Raw genomic sequence first — 18,244 nt, forward strand, 5'->3', positions numbered from 1 at the left:
ACTTGTTCAGTGTGTGAAGCCCGTTTCTGGTGTTCACCGCTGTGATATTGCTGGAATATTGCAAAAACCAAACTCACTCACTCAAACAGCAAAAAATATGTCATCAACTCAAGAAGCAAATGACATTTCATAGTGTGTCCTTATTTTTACAAAAAATGTCATGATAATCATGGCAATACATAGGTTGACTTCACAAATGATTGTAATCGACAGCTCCAAGTTCAAAACAAGTTTTGACATACATCTGTCAACAGTGTACAAACCCATTACACTGTGTACAGTCCTAAATCCCATGTTATCATGCGAAGCCTACCGCAGCGGATTATCAGATTATTTGGCCCCACAGATGAGGATTAAAGGATTAACCTACGCTTTCATTGGTAGGAGACTTAGATTTAAGATTATCCCTCCTGGGCTTGGAGTGTGAAACTTACAAGACACCCTCGTCTCCTTGATTGATTGATTGATTTCAACATACCGGTGTTGTTTTCACGCACACAGGGAAATATACATCCACTCTCCACTAGCGATCTTTTTTATTTATATTTTAGATAAAATGAGGTCACAAATTCTCTGCAGGACAATGTGAGCTATTTCAAACATTCTGATGAGAACTTAAGCTGTTGCATAAAAGACTTGTTGTGGTCTTGTGATATTGGTGATGTAATTTGGGGATAATGTTGATTCTAACTGGAATTTTCCTCTTAACTATATCCTTGCACAGAGCTGGGGAGATAACAGAGAATTCAAAGAACAACAAAGTTTAGTTTAACCGATAGTGAAAGATTTACAGTACATTGACAGGATGAACTGCAAGTAATGCAATATCTTTGCTCTATGGATCTCTGTGTTTGTACAAACAAATACCAGTTGACAAATAGTTTAGACTGCGCAGCAAATCACTATTTGTTTTGTTTTCTATTTGCAGACACTGATGATGTATATGTTTTAAACATCTGGAAACTGAAAATTTTCATACCAATGATAGAAAATCATTTAATAATGTCTATCATCATGTATATACATCTGTAGTGCTAAAATGAAACAAAACTGTAAACGTTAATCTGAATTTTTATACATTTTTCAGAAACTAGATTTTCAAACGAAAATAGGGGCAGTGGGATTAGGGCCTAGTGGTTAAAGCGTTCGCTCATCACATCAGAGACAGGTTCGATTCTCTACATGTGTACAATGTGTGAGGTCCAGTTCTGAGGTTCCCCACTGTGATATTGCTGAAATATTCCTACTTCATTATCAAGCTCAAAATATCATAACTCTAAATGACAGAACATGCCTAAAACCATGAATACACTGTGTAAAAAGGTGATCTTTTATCAAATAATTAACTGTGATCCAAGTCATCATCAATAACCCATTGTTTCAATTAGTTTTGTCTCTTTGCATTACTGGTTGCATTCATTCATGCATTCACTCATGCATGCATTCATTCATTCATTCATTCATTTATTCATTCAGATGAATGTACATGTGATACATTTTCAATTAAACATTTTTTATATTGACATGTCTACTACTATCAGTGAGACTACTTCTGCATAAAACATAAAAAAATGAGATAAGACAACTACTTTCACAATCTTCATAAAAGTCACCAGCTTAGCATACAATAACCGCCATTCCTAGCAATACATATCAACATATTTGACAAGCCTATTACATTACACAACACATGATATCCACTGCGCCATGGAGTGACTGAGGCCACCACCCAACATATGTTTGCTGGAGATAAATCAAACAGATCTCTTTGTTTGGGCATTTGTCAGACTGAGTATTTGTCAAGTTTTGCACAAAATTACAAAGGCTCTGTTGAAAAACGTTGAGTATTTACTGAGTAATAGTTCACGAATGCAACGAGTGTTTCGGGAAATATTGACAGGCGTATACAACAGCATGGCTATCCAACACTCCCTGCATGGAGGAAGGGCTGTGACACGGTGACAAGTGTGACATGGCATGTAATGGCTTGCCTTGAAAACCTTGAAAGGCAGATTAGTGTTGTCAACAGTTAGACCATGTAGTAAATAAAAATAAATCTTGACCATGTAATATGTCTACAGGAATAAACTTTAGGAAAAAAAAAAGAAAAAGAGTTAGAACACATAGTTCTCTCCGACAAAATGTTGCACAACTGGACGTAATTATTCAGGAAATTGCATAGGTGCTGGTGAATGGCACAAATTCAAGAAATTCTGAAAGTTAATTTGAGATTTTTGTCCAAATTGTATTTTTTAACAATGATGTTGTTCATTTGAAAAATGTACCTTTTCATTGGAAGAATTTTCAGGTCAAAAGAAAATTCTGTAAAATCACTAAAAAACTGTATGTCTTAGGATTCAAAGCAAGGGTTAAAATTTAAGCATAACCCTGTGTAGTTCAATGCACAGTGTCCAGTGATGAATACCTGCATTGTCAATACCTTCACACATGAAATACCATGAATGTGGCACATACAAATAGCACAATAAGCATGATAAGTGACAAATGGTCAGTTTGTCCAAACGTAGTCCGTGAGACTAAAATGTCCGAAACAATCTCCAGCTAATGGTATGTTGCTTCCCACAGTTGTCCTGCTACTTGACTCTGATAATGACATCGTATTTATCACTACCTGTCAATCAGCCCAACTACAAAGGACCTCATACATACAGTCTGCAAGGGCAAACCTCTGTGTTCTACAGTCACCCAGTAAACATTCTGTGACATAATCAGTCTAGCTCGCCCTTTCTCTGCAGGACAATATCACTGAGATAGCGGATGTTGGCTTGGACAATTCAAGATTAATGAAGACTTTTATAAACTTCCAGTTGCTAGGAAACACTGTAAGTGGTTGAGGACAGGTCAATGTAGAGGTCCATTTAAATAAATGGAATGTTGGCAATTCAGCGACTTGAGTTAAGCATCAGTATTTTACATTCTTTTTGTTGGTTATACACTGGAGAAAGGCAACTTTTCAAATGAGAGAGTGTTGAGGCAGGTATAAAACTCTTACCTTCTTTGGATTGGTGATAGACTTGAGGCGGGTATCAATTGTTGACCATCCAACATCTCGGCCATTGATACACTTCAACCAGTCACCTAAACAAATAAAAACATAAGAAATATACAATCTATATCTATTGCAATTTAGGAAAGATAAGAAATATCCTGTCTGTCTGTTTGAAAGTATCCTCTGTTCACCCAGCAGTAAATGGGTACCTGTTAGGACAACTAGTGTTATACACTTCCCTGGATTCTAAAAGTAAAAATCAATGAGCACACTAATCCTTTGACCAAGGATAACATTGAACTGATATGTCGTGCAGCTACAGTTGGACGTCAAACACTTTTTATGCATTATTGATATTATTCTTACATAATGACATGAGATAGAGAGACTGGGTTGAGAACCACTCTGGGAATAGGATTGAATTATTATTATCACTGAGGTGTTCAAATGATTCATCATCAGATATCCATGTTTGGAACAATCAAGGGCAGTTTTAAGCCAAATGTGTTGTAACTGATTATCAGTTTTGGACAGGACATCGAGTGGTTGATACAAGACGTAATTCTTATCTGTCTGAGATTGATGAGACACACACAATCGCTTTTAACAAACCAACCCACAGGGCCGGAGACAAATGCACCTTAATCCACTCCACAATCTACTGCTGGCCTGGGTACAAGCCCAAACCATGAATTTGCCAAAATGATTGTCATTTGAAATAAAACGTCTAAACTAAACAATGAGGCAACTGGCGACCACTGGTTACAAGTTCAACAAAGTCCATGATGAAGTTGTAGTGTAATCCTTTCAAGACTGGGGCATTCCAAGTAGGCAATGCGGGGGTCAACAGAATAGCAACCACTTTCCCTGTGCTACGATACACAGCGTCCCTCGCTCTCACACACACCATTAGAAATACTCACACACATCCCTCCACAAACACCCAGCATTACTGTCCTCAGGGGAAGTGTCACAATTTGTCACCATATATTATTTATTGGAGTGAGAGTTGAAGCATTTTATACAACTTTAAGCAGTCTTGTGTTATATCAAAGTAGTGCAGAACAACTTGCTTGAGTGCCATTTCAGAAGCTGAGATGTGCAAAATAAAACAAATTTTATGGAAACAACTTCCTTATTTCATGAGAGTGACATTTTGATACAGATTCTTGTACCATCCTGCTTGACAACAGTGCAAGGATTTGTATCGGAAAGTCTCACTCAGGAAATATAGAGGTTGTTATCCATAAAATTTCTCCTATAAAGTATAGCTCAGCTTTAAATGATGTATCTGTGCATGGACTGTGACTGTATGCTCATATACCATGCCCACCCCTTGGACAGATTTGTCACTATGTAATACAAATCATACTAACTACAATATTTCTATTGTACCATGTTTTACTCTCAAAGTATACAGCTCTATTGGATATTATAATCATTACACTGGGTGTTGGGCATTGTAGAAGTGGTCATCCAGTACACTTGAACACATGGAATAATATTCACTCTACCTAATTCCTGATGAGAAATATAAAGTCCTTGCAGCAAATGAACCAGCAATTATTACATTTTCCAGTATAGTACTTCACACCTTTTCACTAATTTACAAAGAGCTTCATATTTTTAGAAGGGCCCTTGAAATTAGTAACTAGGGATCCTTTAGACAAAATGGTAGCACATGCAGCAATAAATTGCCAGTGAAAATACAGGAAAAATCATACAAATTGGACAGCATCTCACTCAACTATGATCACCATGGAAACCATCACACTGATATATGAAATGATACATGTATATGGTAAAAAATGTGACTTTCCTCTGTTTAAGAGAGAATTTGACTTTTAATCAATAAATATGATGCACCCACTTCCATGACATTACAATTTCTCTCCATCATGTGTCTATCTGAAGGATACATCATATTCATTGTATGTCTGCCAAGATAGGAGAAATGCTTGCATATTTGAAACATGTTACATAGGTCGCCAGCTGCGGTTATCACAAGAGGTTATCATTATCAGAGATTATCACATGAGGTTATCAGTATGCATTGTAACAGATGCATTAATCACCAACAAAAATGACCTTAACATATTTGTTGTTACTGAATCCAGCTGGGAAAATGTGTATATGTGACACATTTCCTGGGTAAATTAAAAATACATTAAGCCAAGCCATAAGATAGCTACAGAAAATTCTGCCCCTTTATGTTTGTATATTACTGTCACTGTAAATGTAATAAGATTAGAAAATTGACAACAGGGTGAGCAAACAACATACACAGAGAATTACATTAGTTGTTAGAGACTGAGCAACCACATAAGCTACAACTGCTAAATGTGTCTGAGTACAAGTTTCACTATTAACACCTGCATTAAAGAGTTTATCAGTTCTTATGTGTATGGGTGACAGTGACAGCACAAGGCCAGTCTTTGTTTACAGTCAATGGTTCTGAATGAGTCAGTATCCAAAACATAGTCATGATCAGCACCTGAGATTAGTGAATGAATACTTGCATGTCTATACCAGAAAACGTTACACATGAAAGATAATGCTGCTCATTTATAAACCTTGTGATGGATCAAGCACTTCATAGGTTCTTGGAACTTACAAAAGTATTAAAAGCCCAGCAAATACCTAAGAAAACCCTTTTGTTCAGTAATTAGTGTAAAAAGATAATCGTGAACTTACCTATTCTTATATCTCGAAACTTGACGGCAGGTCCATCAGGGACAAACCCTTTCACAATGATTTTCTCCCTGTCAAAGTCTGTACTCTTCACAGTATGTCCGTTAGTTCCCATAATACCAGGAATAATACCCAGTAGTCGCTCACACAGCGTCTCCCCGGGTCTCCCCACAGGCCGTAACCCTGGGTCCACTAGTAACACCACTTCCTTCACGGATTCCATGTACGGATAGTAACACTCTGCCTCACTACACACATCCTTTGTCTCGTTGGATGACTTAGAGTCTTTCTTTTTTAAAAATGAAGGAAACCGACTTGATTTTTTGGAGGCCTTTTCATTTTGGGGTGAAGGCTGGTCATTGTCTGTGGAATAGCCTGTGTCTTCACTGTTGGAGCATTTGCAGTTTCTCGTACTGCACCACCCTAATGATGACTCACAGCATGGGTGTGGCACAGTTGTGGGGGTGGGGACACTCAATGGAAGAGCATCTTCAACCTTGCCTGTATCCAAATAGAACAGCTCTCCATCACAGTTCACTTCTGTCTGCCAGGCAACTTTAGCTTTGCCTTTAAAAGAGCTGAAAATAAGTATAAAATTAGAACATTTAGAATTAGTATTTCCTCCTAATATGTCAATTTCATGATTGCCTCCCAATCACCTCAACAGTTGCTGTCTTAATAGGCCTGACAAAACCATTTTCACTCTCTTTTTCTTCAAAAATATGAACGTAGGTACGTACACACCTACATCCATCCATCCATCCATTTATTTTTGTGACTAACACACACTCACACATTTATTTTTGTGACTAATCCTAAGGTTGGTTCCTTATGAAAATTACGAAGGCTACTACGAAGCATTATGAGTTCCGACATATTGTACCTGACTGTAATAAAGGATCTCTGATTTATTGACCCTCATCATATAGCTGGAATAAATGAAGCATCAAACAAATACGTGACACTAGATGTCAAAACAAAACTGTCAGTAATTATCTTTCCTACGCCCAAGAGTGCATAGAAGCATATAATAAATGCATAAAGTGGACTCTGGAGTCTGTTTGGAAAATGCGTCCTACTATAATCACAATGAAGACGAAATATAGATGCAAATGAAATGAATGTGGCTCTGATCGGTGAATTCAAGAAAGGTTTTTAACTTTTGCTGAACTAACTTCTGCTGGACTAACTTTCCTGAACTAACTTTCAGTCGACATTTCCCGTAAGAAAACAGACCCTGATATCTGTAGCGGGAGACGAAAGTACAGACATGACACTGCACATCTCATATACACAGTAACATCTGCCGGAAAATATTTCAAGACTTTCACAACACTTATTCTAAGTTTTGTTTACACAACTTTTCAATCCCGGAAATGGATCATTTTTGTGTTTTTCAGTACAAAAACGCTTGACAAGGGACGTAACTCTCAGAAAACGGTAAATTTCTTGACTCCACTCTGTCTCGCTGTCTCGCAGTCTCACAGTCTCATATTATTTCCCCTTCGGTCTAGCCCTTTCTGAATGTTGTAGCCCTACATAAAGTCTAGAATTCCTCAGGTTCGGGTTCTGAATCAACGACGCCTCCTCAAAATTGAAATGGAATTATTTGTTTCTATAATAATTATACATATTCAGATACTAGACTTCAATCAATGCATATGTCATGATACGATCAGTTGGAAATGCCTTCTGCCAGAAATACAGGTTCTGACGTTTGATTTGAAACTGAGACACTGTTCTTAACAGCTTTAGTGTGATATATGATGGTCTTTTAAAAAACTCAAATAACCAATCAACCAAACAAAAACAAGAATTAATATATATGTAAATATATTTAATTATATCACATGATTTGCTTCATGGTCACATGACTACATGGAATGATGCATAATAGTGTAATGATTAACAAAAGACCACCCAGATATTGATAGCTCTTTTTAATATTAAACGCCTACAACACAATACGTTCAGTTATCGTTTAATATATCGAGAAAACTGTCTCGCATATGATGTGGGTCACACGGGTAGGAATACACCCCTATCTTATTCACACATCAAATAATAAGGATAGCGATTGTTCTGTCCATTATGGACGTATTTGACTATACGGCACAGTTCCGTCAGCCATATAAACCATGCACTGACAGAGATCACCATAATAATTGTCACTTCTCCTTGTCATTATATGTTTCAAAAGGTCTGCTCAGAGGACGCGTTTAAGGACGAGAACATACAAAGAGACCATTGTGTCGAAGTTACCTACAGGGCACGCTCGGTGGTAAATCGAGGACAAGTGAAATGAGAAAGTTGTTATCGATCTAATTGAGCATTACCCTTGGGAAAGTGACGCTACACGAGCGAGGCACATACAGCCCCCTTTATCACTGGTCCACCTGACTGCACATATTCCATCTGACTAAACTATCCTCGGGCTTACATTACCTGCAATAAACACGTATTCAAATTTATGTGTAGTGCTGATGCCGAAAAAAATATTTATATTATATTATATAAAACAGAGAACGCACTGTCAACCGTTGAACGTGGATCCATCACATACATGTGTAAATAGACGGTTTCTTTGATACTTACTAATATTGTTTGTCCATTCCAATGTGTTTTGGGCGGCATTGTAAACCAGCCACCTCGTCAGAAAGACGACATAGACCTTGTCGAACCCATCCCTTTTTTACTGAAGCCTTGCGATAAATATATGTGTGGTGTTACTGGGGCCTACCCTAAATCCATCAGAAACGTCCATCTGGCCAGCCCAGCGGCAAACATACCCCACCCCCACCCCCAAATGCATGCGCTGTGTACAGAACATGATATTAAGCCTGCAGTGGTCAATAATTCTGTTATTGCCCATAGTGATGTTGGTCGATGATTTTGGCATTGCCCAGAGTGATATGTTTATTTCAATTACCACAGCAATCAGTTGTCCTATCACATTCCCACTGACCGGGCTGCGATAAGTATCTATACAATGTCTGTCCACCCTCGCAAGTACACAGAGCTGATAATATCACCATTTCCTCAGCAAATAACGTACCCACATGGTGTACAGTACCGACATTAGTTGGCCATAAACATGTGCCATGAAATCCGATATCTGTAATACAGTTCTTGATTTCAAATCTTAGCATGGTTGATACCAGTACAAAAAAGGTTTATGTGGTAAAAATGTCAGTTTGTGATGTACTTATGAGCATGAAAAAGACATGTAATAGTCAATGGATATATATTTGCCCCTAGCGGTCTGTTACGATCTTTGGTGATTTGGCTGGAAGGAATCGTTATTATGACAGCGTGTTTCAACGGTTCTGGATTACATTGAACTACCGAAGTATTAGAATTTACCTTTCTAAGGTCTAGTCACATTCATGTGTATATACAAAAGCATTAGACTACTTTGAAAAGTCACTGTACGTTTAGGGAACATGAACTTAAAACGTTACTCATTCTTTAACATTTGGAGTGAAAGAGTGAGTGAGTTTAGTTTTACCCCATTTTAAAGCAACATTCCAACAATATCGCGGCAGGTGACACATGAAATGGGTTTAATATATTGTACCCATGTGGGGAATCGAACCCGGGTCTTCGGCGTGACCAACAGATGCTTTAACCATTAGGCTCCCCTACCAGCCCCCGAGTGAAAGAAACTGTGTACCATATCACAAGCTTGCGTGTCATTTTGACATGAATTTATCTGTTTACGACAATTTTCCTCTGAACATTTTAATGTATTGCACGTCACTAAAGTCACTGAATCTTACACGGGTAAACTCTATTACATTTGCTGGACATCCAATACATGAAATACCACCCCCCAACACCCCTGCAATGACATGAGCTGTTCCGTGGCAAAGGTTCAGTGTTTCATTGTATACAGGTGTATTTGTTGGTGTTTACACGTAGGGGACCAAACACAAATGCTGAAATAAAAACAAATATTGTATAGATATGTATAGAATAATACAGTAATAAAACGGCATTTTACGGTCATAACGGTCTGATAAAACTGCCCGCTAAGTTTCAGTCCCACAACCACAACAAAGCATGAAGCGACAGTGACTCATTTTCTGTTAACATATTCGTATAAACACCTCTATGTATGTGTTTGGGTGATGTCGATGAAATGTAGAACGCAACTTTTGAACACTCATTTCTCTATTGGCGCCCTAGGTACGATATTGCTACGTCATAAATTTTCCAAATAATATGTTTTATGATTTTCTTTTCCAGTACATATCTCACGCTCACAAAGGTGTTTCTTTACGTGACTGACAGGTGTCAATTCCACACATGTTTATTACAGCACTACCTAGTGTAGGCATTGTGTAAAGGTACACTGCCAAGTACTTGCCTATAGTCATTTCGAACAGTCTCTATTTTTCTCGGTACGATGTCGGTTAAGCCTAGGGAGTGAAACGTTTGGCTTAACGTGACAGATTGTGTATTGTATCGTAACCTATTTATTTTTTATTGCTTTAAGGCATTGCAAGAGAAATCAACATGGTAGGCACAATGCATTACGTCAGGCACACAAAGTTGCCAGACGGCCCCGTAAGTTAAACACTATTGTTAAAATCTCAGGTACGTAAACAGTGTCGATCCGTGACGCGGGCCGGGAGATGTCGGTGAAGACGTTTTATCTTTGGGTAGCATGGTAATCGTGAAGACTGTTGTATAAATCTGATTATACACAAGTTTTATCGTCCAAAAATATCCTGGGAAATACAGGTCCCCGATGTACGTGACGCACAGTCAACATGTAAGAATGAGCACTAGGTGAATGGAGTTGTATGCTTCTTTAGGCGTATAAGAGTTGTCGTTGTGCCTCGACAACGTCGATTGTTGATACTGTTTACGAGTTGGTTACCACGACTAGATTATTTACAGGACATCTCAAATTCAAAGCTATCTTAATCTCGGCAATTAGATGCTGAAGGCATTTCATTATCACTGACCATTCTGATTATTAGCAAGCCTGTTACTTAGTTGTTTTAATGGTGCTTGGGAAATTCAGTTTTATAACGAGGTGTGAGCTTGATGAGTTAGGGCATCCGTTAGAGATACAGGTCTCATATGGTTACCTCTTATGTGCCACCCACTGCACTAGTAAGATACCGACAAACCAACGGTCACATTAATGGAGAACTAGGATTCGAACCCACGACAATGGTTTTTGGCCCTACCGTTGCATGGACAGAACTTCGATGGACTAGCCACCTGAGCCCTCTCGAACAAAAGTATGCCAACTTATATACTTGCATCTTCACGCCACGTTGGCTCTAAACGAATATCTGCCGTACTCTATCCTTGGTCGTCTTTGCAAAGAACAATTTAACTGAGGATACATTTTGTTTTATTTTCCGGCGCTCGGCATAAATCATATCAAATGAGATAAAACAACGATTTTTGTGATCATACAGTATCTACGTGGGATAGCAATACCACTGCGTTCTTGTATGTCATTTGGCCAGAACTCTCATACAGGCAGAGTTTGAAATGTCTACTGAACAAACAGCCGCAGGTTTTCTCTGCTGTTGACAATGCAAGGTGTGGGTGTGCGTGAGTGCGTGCGCGTACGTTTGTGCGTGTGTGACATTGTTAAACGTATTCTGGCGTCTGTAAAGGCGACAGACGGGGCAAGGTCACTCGTGTCTTTCAGATTAAATCGGTCATACATTCTGACATTGTCAGGTGACATATTAAAAACAGTATCGGTGTACACAAACATTTTCTTAAAGCTTACAACTAAACATTATCTGCCGCCCGTGCGTGAAAAATAATATTGTTAAAGACAGGAGACGCGGGTCATCTGATGCTACGTTGACCAGTGATAACAAAGAGGCATGGATACTTTACATGAGAATTACCACATTCTGTAAAGATATTCGCCCTAAGTGCTAAGAAAACATTATGGCGCACCTACATTGTGACCAAATTAAAACGAAATACCTTTAATTCTTCAGAAAACAATTCCGAATTTTCTTCGCCGGTGAAGCGTGCAACCCCCTTTGAAGTGGACCTCGTTAGGTAAAGTATTCTAAAACTTGATTAAGACTAATACCTACAAGTATGTCCAGCGTTCTACAGTTTGGCGACATTCAAAGCTTCCATTATCGGATGAGAATCGGAGAGGATTCGCATTACAAATGAAGTGTGATCAGGAGTTTAGAGCATGTCTAATTTCCATTAATACAGATGGTTGCCCACCGCTTTCATCGCTGCAAGGAGAAGTGTAAACGAATCGAACTGCGGAAGTAATTCTTTTCTTAGGAAGCAAGGTAGCCTGAAACTGTTGGCCTCCCACCAACTCAAAAACAGAATGATGGAGTTATAATGCTTTGAAAGAGTTAAATTCGCCAAAGGAAAGACGCAAATTATGGAGTGGTAGTAATGTAATACGACAACAAAGTAAGAGTGGTATATAGCCCGTGAAATTAGGGCAATCGATACGTCAGAGTGGGATTTCTGTACGCATGCAAATGCAAGGCCACGCTTACACCGTTGACGCTGTGTTTTTGTGTGAAATAATTACAAATTTTAGATATATTTTATGCAACCTGATAAACCTTTGGTTGTAATCATGTGTTTCGGGTTGTATAGCTTGTCAGTCATTGATAACAGCTGAACGTGGTAATCAAATACATACGTATGGTGATAGTATTTAGGCCTAACGTCATGTGGGTGGTCAGAGTGCTGACGTTTGGTAAATGTTCCATGTAACTGGGGACGAGGTTGTTCTTGGATTTGGCAGATTTATTGTGTAGAATGCAGTTTGCTACACGCTACTGACCACAGTTGTATATTCAAGTGAATGTTGTTTTATACCACGGCGGTTCCAAATACTCAGCCAGACGAGTGGTTGATAGTATGATCAACGCTATAAGAAGTACAAGGGCACGTTGTCATCTGAGTCCCATCAGTTTTGCCTTAAGGAATGCCGGGGACATTCGACTAAATTCCACTCTGTAGTCACGGCGTTAATGGGACATATGATTGTTGTTTTGTTAGATGAGATGGTATTTAATTAATATTCAAATGGAATTATATGAAAGTGTTGTCATGGCAACTGTATGATCAGCCAGTGCCAACTGTAACCACGACCTGCCAAATGTGAAACTGCGGTTACCTTCGGTTGAATGAAACCTTGGGTGTTGTTAAGTCGGATCTGGACAAACGTAATAATCTCCCCGTGTAATACCCGGAGTCATGAACTAGATCAAACATGTCTGGACATATTCATGTCATACATCACACAACATTATTAAAAAATAAATAAGGACTTTCATGTTTTAATATTAAAATTTTCCGTAAGCGATAACACATTTATTATATCTTACGATAAGAAAGTTACCATGCATATAAAAAATCTAACAATCTTATTGATTCTGTATATAAATGATTCTTTAGAATGTATAAATAAACATAAGCATATTAAAGAACATTTGTGTCAACAACAGATATCTCGGTTGCTGACTTGAGAAACGCATTGCCAAGCTTGACTGTATATTGCAGTTTTGAGGAAAGCAATATTTGCACGAAACCCCCCCTGTCAACATGCATGGCGGTTAAAACAACCCGAACAACAATACCCTTGCAACATTAAAACAACTTTGACATGAAATAACAGGACAGAAGATAACATTACAGATGTCCGTGAAATATCTTCCGTATTTATCTGTTTACAAAGCTCGCACGACCACAGGGATTATGTCATAAGCAAAGGAGGAACAGCCATGTTAAAATGAGACATTGGGGACTTTACGTTTACCTACTGGCGAGAGACGTGTCAGGACGTCTGCCTAAGCCTTGTTAAAACTTCAAAATTTGAGGGGGATGAGAAAGCCGCAGATTTCCCGACTGTGGCTCAGTGGCCAGGTAAACAACGTGCAGGATGCAATTAGTGGAATTAGAATCTGTTGTTGATCCGGGACAATTGGTAATTTTATCCCTCAAAATATATGAGGTTGCTTGTACCTGTGCACATTGGTGGCATTTTGTGAGAGATCTCATTAAAATGATTGATTATTTTACGCCACAAACAACAGTATCCCAGTTGAAAGGCTGCTGAGTTTGGACCGAAAATCAGGTGATTGACATCACGAGCATCGTTTACGGACGTGTGTATCAAAGAAGTACATCAGCATAGTCAGCAAGACTGACCACATAACCCCTCAATCGCCTCTAACGATATGGGTATACATGTTACCGAAGGCACATTCCAGACGGGATCCCTGCTTGGTAATGATTAAAATGGGTACTTTTCAGCAGTTCTAAAACTAGAAAGTATCTGTAGAACGGAATTATGTCTCAAACAATTAACAATTTCAAAATTCCGCGTTGCCATGGCGCGGTTTATTTGTCCTTCCCATGGACTGTAAGTAGAAACAGGCTGAAATGTTAATATTCCTTTAGACAAAAAGGTGTGAACTTTCCTCAGTTAAGGCTACATCGAAATGAATACCATTTCATGGCGGTTTATGTTCGTTATAAAACATTGCATGAGAAGTACTATCATGCTGTACGCGTGATAAAAATAACATGCTTAGGGTTCGTATCCGGACAAAAGGGGATATATAACCCCGGATAATCGAAGATGACTTTGAACGATGGACAACAGGTGTACATGGGAACACGCGCGACGTAGATGACGTCAGAACTAAAATGTTCGATATAATGAAAAGTGACTTTAAAGCAAATATGAGTGACTGCCTTTTCGCACTTATTTACAAACACCTGCATACTTATGTTTTCTAATTACCGGATGTCTAACAAATAGTTTCTAATTTCCCTACAGGTTTAGTTTACATGTCACGTGTACAGTCTAAATGAGTGGACAACATACATCATTACAAGACATCTATTACAGCCAGTTTGGGGAAGAGCGTCTTTGTCATAGCAGTAATTAGATCACAAGGCATGTTATTACCGTGTCCCCGAGTGAAATGTACCCACTCTTCCTGGCTGTTTATAACGTGATGTGTAACCGCGGGGTGAAATATATCGCACCTGTAAGTGTTCTATTTCAAACCAATTACACATGGCCTGTCTGTCCTGCATAATAAATCAGCCGGGGAGACGACAACTTCTTGTATTTTGTTTCCGAAATTTTTCAGAACGTGTAAACATCGTATTGGGATACGTCACGCATGCGGTTATATGCAAACATGCCTTGGCTAGTCAAGGAAACTTGGAAACATGCACGACTTCATGTATAGTCACAGCAACCATTTGTCAATGTCACATGGTTCCTCGAATCATTCATGTACTAAATGGTAGTTTTATATCCAATGCGGTTGATGAAATGGGTAAACAATGAACAAAACGTAGAACTGGCAATGATGTGGTGTTGGGGTGTCTTAATTGCAGGCGAGGTCAAGTGGGCACATATTGTCAGTGGTATACAGAAAGGTCAGCTATTTATATTTGATGTGCAGGTGGTAAGTGGGGCTGGAGTATGGTTGTGCGGTTAGGTTGTTCATACCCACAACAAGAACACGTTCTCTAGGCACGGATTTCTTGTTGAACGTGTGTGGGGACAAGTAAGACAAAGAGTACGGTTTGCAAGCGCACAGTACATACATGTTTGCTTTGAGTGAAATACGATGCACTAGCACACGGTTCCATTTATGGACTAATTGCATCAGCGTGTTACTAAAGAGTGCGCACGTGAGTCAGGTTTGCAGCAAGATAACGGCGAGGGACACTAAACACCGGCTTTACTCATTGTACCCATATGGGGAGGAACACGGGTCTTCGACATAACGAATGAACTCCCTGACTTCTAGGTTACCTTATCGCCCCCACCAAGGATGATCAGCACTGAAGTGTAGCTGTAATCAAGCTACCCGAAAGTTATGGTTTTATTTTACAGCTTTTCCATACATCCCTGATAATTGTTTTATCAACTGGACACCCGAGTATGTTTCTGATGTACGATCAAGTTAATGTAAGCGTATTTATAAACAGTAAATGCTTATTTATTTGGCTCTAAATGTTTTATACTTTCATTACCGAAAGCATCCGTGTGTTTTATTAATATTTCCAGTTTGATACAGGAGAACATTGGCAGTTCCCATTTTTCAGCACAAATGAAATGCGGTTTTGTGTCAAAATTATGTAATGACTGTACACAACCTCAAACAATAAAACAAAAACTGAGATCGACATGGTGCTACGACGAGATTTTGAAATGAAAGACAGCTGCCGTTTTTTCGACTTTTAGTGAAATGTAGAACACTGTCACTTTCGGGATTGTTGTCGTTAGTTAACGCGACGTACGCGAGTAAAAATGGGCTTTACACATTGTACCCATATGGGGAATCGATCGTCTTGCCAATACAGCGGAGGTTTTCCCGTGAAAGACAGTTGCATTGTTTTCAATGTCGGTAAGAAAAATTAAGTTAATGCCAGTTTCGGAATTATTGCAGTTAGTTATTGCAACACGCATGTGTGTGTGTACGGACGAACAAATACCGGTTAAATAGTCCTGTATCACAAACACCAAGCCTCGCATGTGCACAGCTGCAACATTCAGGTTTAACGTCATCCAGTTTTGTTTTTTATGGGTTTTTTTTGTTTAATTAGTGCCGACCAGGGTAGCAATGGGTACCATTTCATAGTGTGACGTGGCCGGGGATCAAACCTACGCTATCCAGTAGACAATCGAGGCGGTGTATGAACGCAACTGAACTATCTCAACATTAGAAGTACTGACATGGAAGTGAAGCGGTATACAAGGCTTTTGACGGATGGTCGAATTGCATATATCATGTGCGCGTGGACCTCAGACACAAACATGACACATCCACTTGTGTTTTCCCACAAAACAACTTTGAAGAACGTCGAGGTGAGTCTATTTAACAACGGTGGGTCATCCATGGGTCAGCGTAAAGTAGCCACGGGCCTCACTTAAAACAGTTGTCAATCACAGGCCCCGAGGGAGATGTTGTTCAGCTGACCGATGAATATACATATAACTCAAGCCATTTTGAAGTGCGGAGAGTCTTGACTCTGCAAGGATCTCAATGCTAGCCATTCAAAGCCAGATATATACAGTTTCCATTACACCCCAGCTGCCTGCCAATGGGATATACAGCGTCGTTTTGGGTGTCTTTAACACTGGGTTTATATATAGTGTGTTACATATACACCAGAAGTGTATACACTGAGCGACACCATATCAATGTAAAAGTGTAAAATACTCCACTGAACATCAAATGAAGACATTCCTGTTAATTACTGATACAGACATGTTCCTGTCACAAATGATACGGGGCAGTGGGTTTGCCTAATGAGTCACTTCGTCAATCTGTAGGCCCGAGTTCGATTCCCGTCATTGGTTCCGTTCAGTGGTGAATCTCATTTCTGGTGTCCCCCGCTGTGGTAATGCTAAAATATTTCTAGAAGCGGCGTAAAACTAAACCCACCCACAACTGATACATATATGTCGAGCTAAGTTTAAACATTAATGACACAACAGATGTCGCACAATTATTCAAACGTCACCAAACACTTAATGACATTTTCCTAACGATCACATCTGACGTAAAACTGTAGAAAAAACGAACAGCTAGTATCAGAACGGAGGCACTTCGTAATTATCATATCATCTCGTGCATCAATGCATTAAAATCATGTTAACAGTCAAGCGTCACATTGTAATTGCGAGGCAGCAAAATTATTATTAAGCCATAAAGGTAGTTGCGATTAGGTACATTGCCATCACAGTATAATTTTGAGTATACTGTTTGGTCTATTATCTTTTGTTATGTCAGTCTGTCAGAGATGTACTAGCGCGAATGTGGAATGTTAAAATCGGGCCGTGGAACAAATCCCTGTGTATCATGACAATATACGTCCGCTGATTAAATGTCTTGTTTATGTACTTTGATGGTCGGTCTTTCAGCCCTACAAACTCTTTAATGCCAATGAATGTAGAAGCCTAAATATCAGATCCGTCGCGGATATATGTGAGTGTAGTCTGTATACATAAAAACTGGGTTTCAACTCTAACATTAAACAAATGGTGACACCTGCTTGATAAAAAAGGCAAAAAGAGTGAAAAAACGTGCTGCACGTGGTGTACTCTCACCTGTTTCCCAGAATGACGCTGACAGAGTCAAAGTCGCCACCGGAGATGGATTTACTCAGAGGCGTGCTCAGGCCAAACATACTTGCAGAACCTCAAGCAAATTGCTTCAATAAATTGTGAAATTCTGTTCTTCTTCACGCGGGCGTCGCCAGCTTTCTTGTACATTTAGTTCTTGGTTACACATCTGAAGGGGTCCGGCGAATCTTATCACTGTAAATAGCAGAGAGTTCCAGGCCGTCAAACCGTGTTTCAGAACAAGCAGGTAGAGATAGGTCACGTTTTGTAGATAGTGAAATATACAGGCAATGACACCATACGTGTGCTGAAATAGACAGCTTGGTATAACAATTGCTAATTAGCTTGAGCATTGAAGGTGTACTTAACGTCCATTGTTTTGATGAGCTGTCAAAACATCGGGTCAACAACTTGCTACT

The 18,244-nt window shown here is 39.2% G+C and overlaps 1 protein-coding gene across 1 annotated transcript in view; it reads right to left on the bottom strand.

Annotated features, from left to right (window-relative positions):
• LOC137274618 (protein inturned-like) overlaps positions 1-18,020 on the bottom strand; it is a 29,134-nt gene extending 11,114 nt beyond the window's left edge. Inside the window, exons 1-3 of the mRNA XM_067807915.1 lie at positions 17,811-18,020; positions 5,705-6,279; positions 3,014-3,099 (exon numbers count right to left, since the gene is read on the bottom strand). Coding sequence (XP_067664016.1) covers positions 3,014-3,099; positions 5,705-6,279; positions 17,811-17,890 — 741 coding nt within the window. The 5' untranslated portion in view covers positions 17,891-18,020. The remainder of the gene's footprint in view (positions 1-3,013; positions 3,100-5,704; positions 6,280-17,810) is intronic.
• Between the last annotated feature and the right edge of the window lie 224 nt (positions 18,021-18,244).

Source organism: Haliotis asinina, chromosome 2 (assembly GCF_037392515.1).
Source record: "Haliotis asinina isolate JCU_RB_2024 chromosome 2, JCU_Hal_asi_v2, whole genome shotgun sequence".
Taxonomy (NCBI): Eukaryota; Metazoa; Mollusca; class Gastropoda; order Lepetellida; family Haliotidae; genus Haliotis; species Haliotis asinina.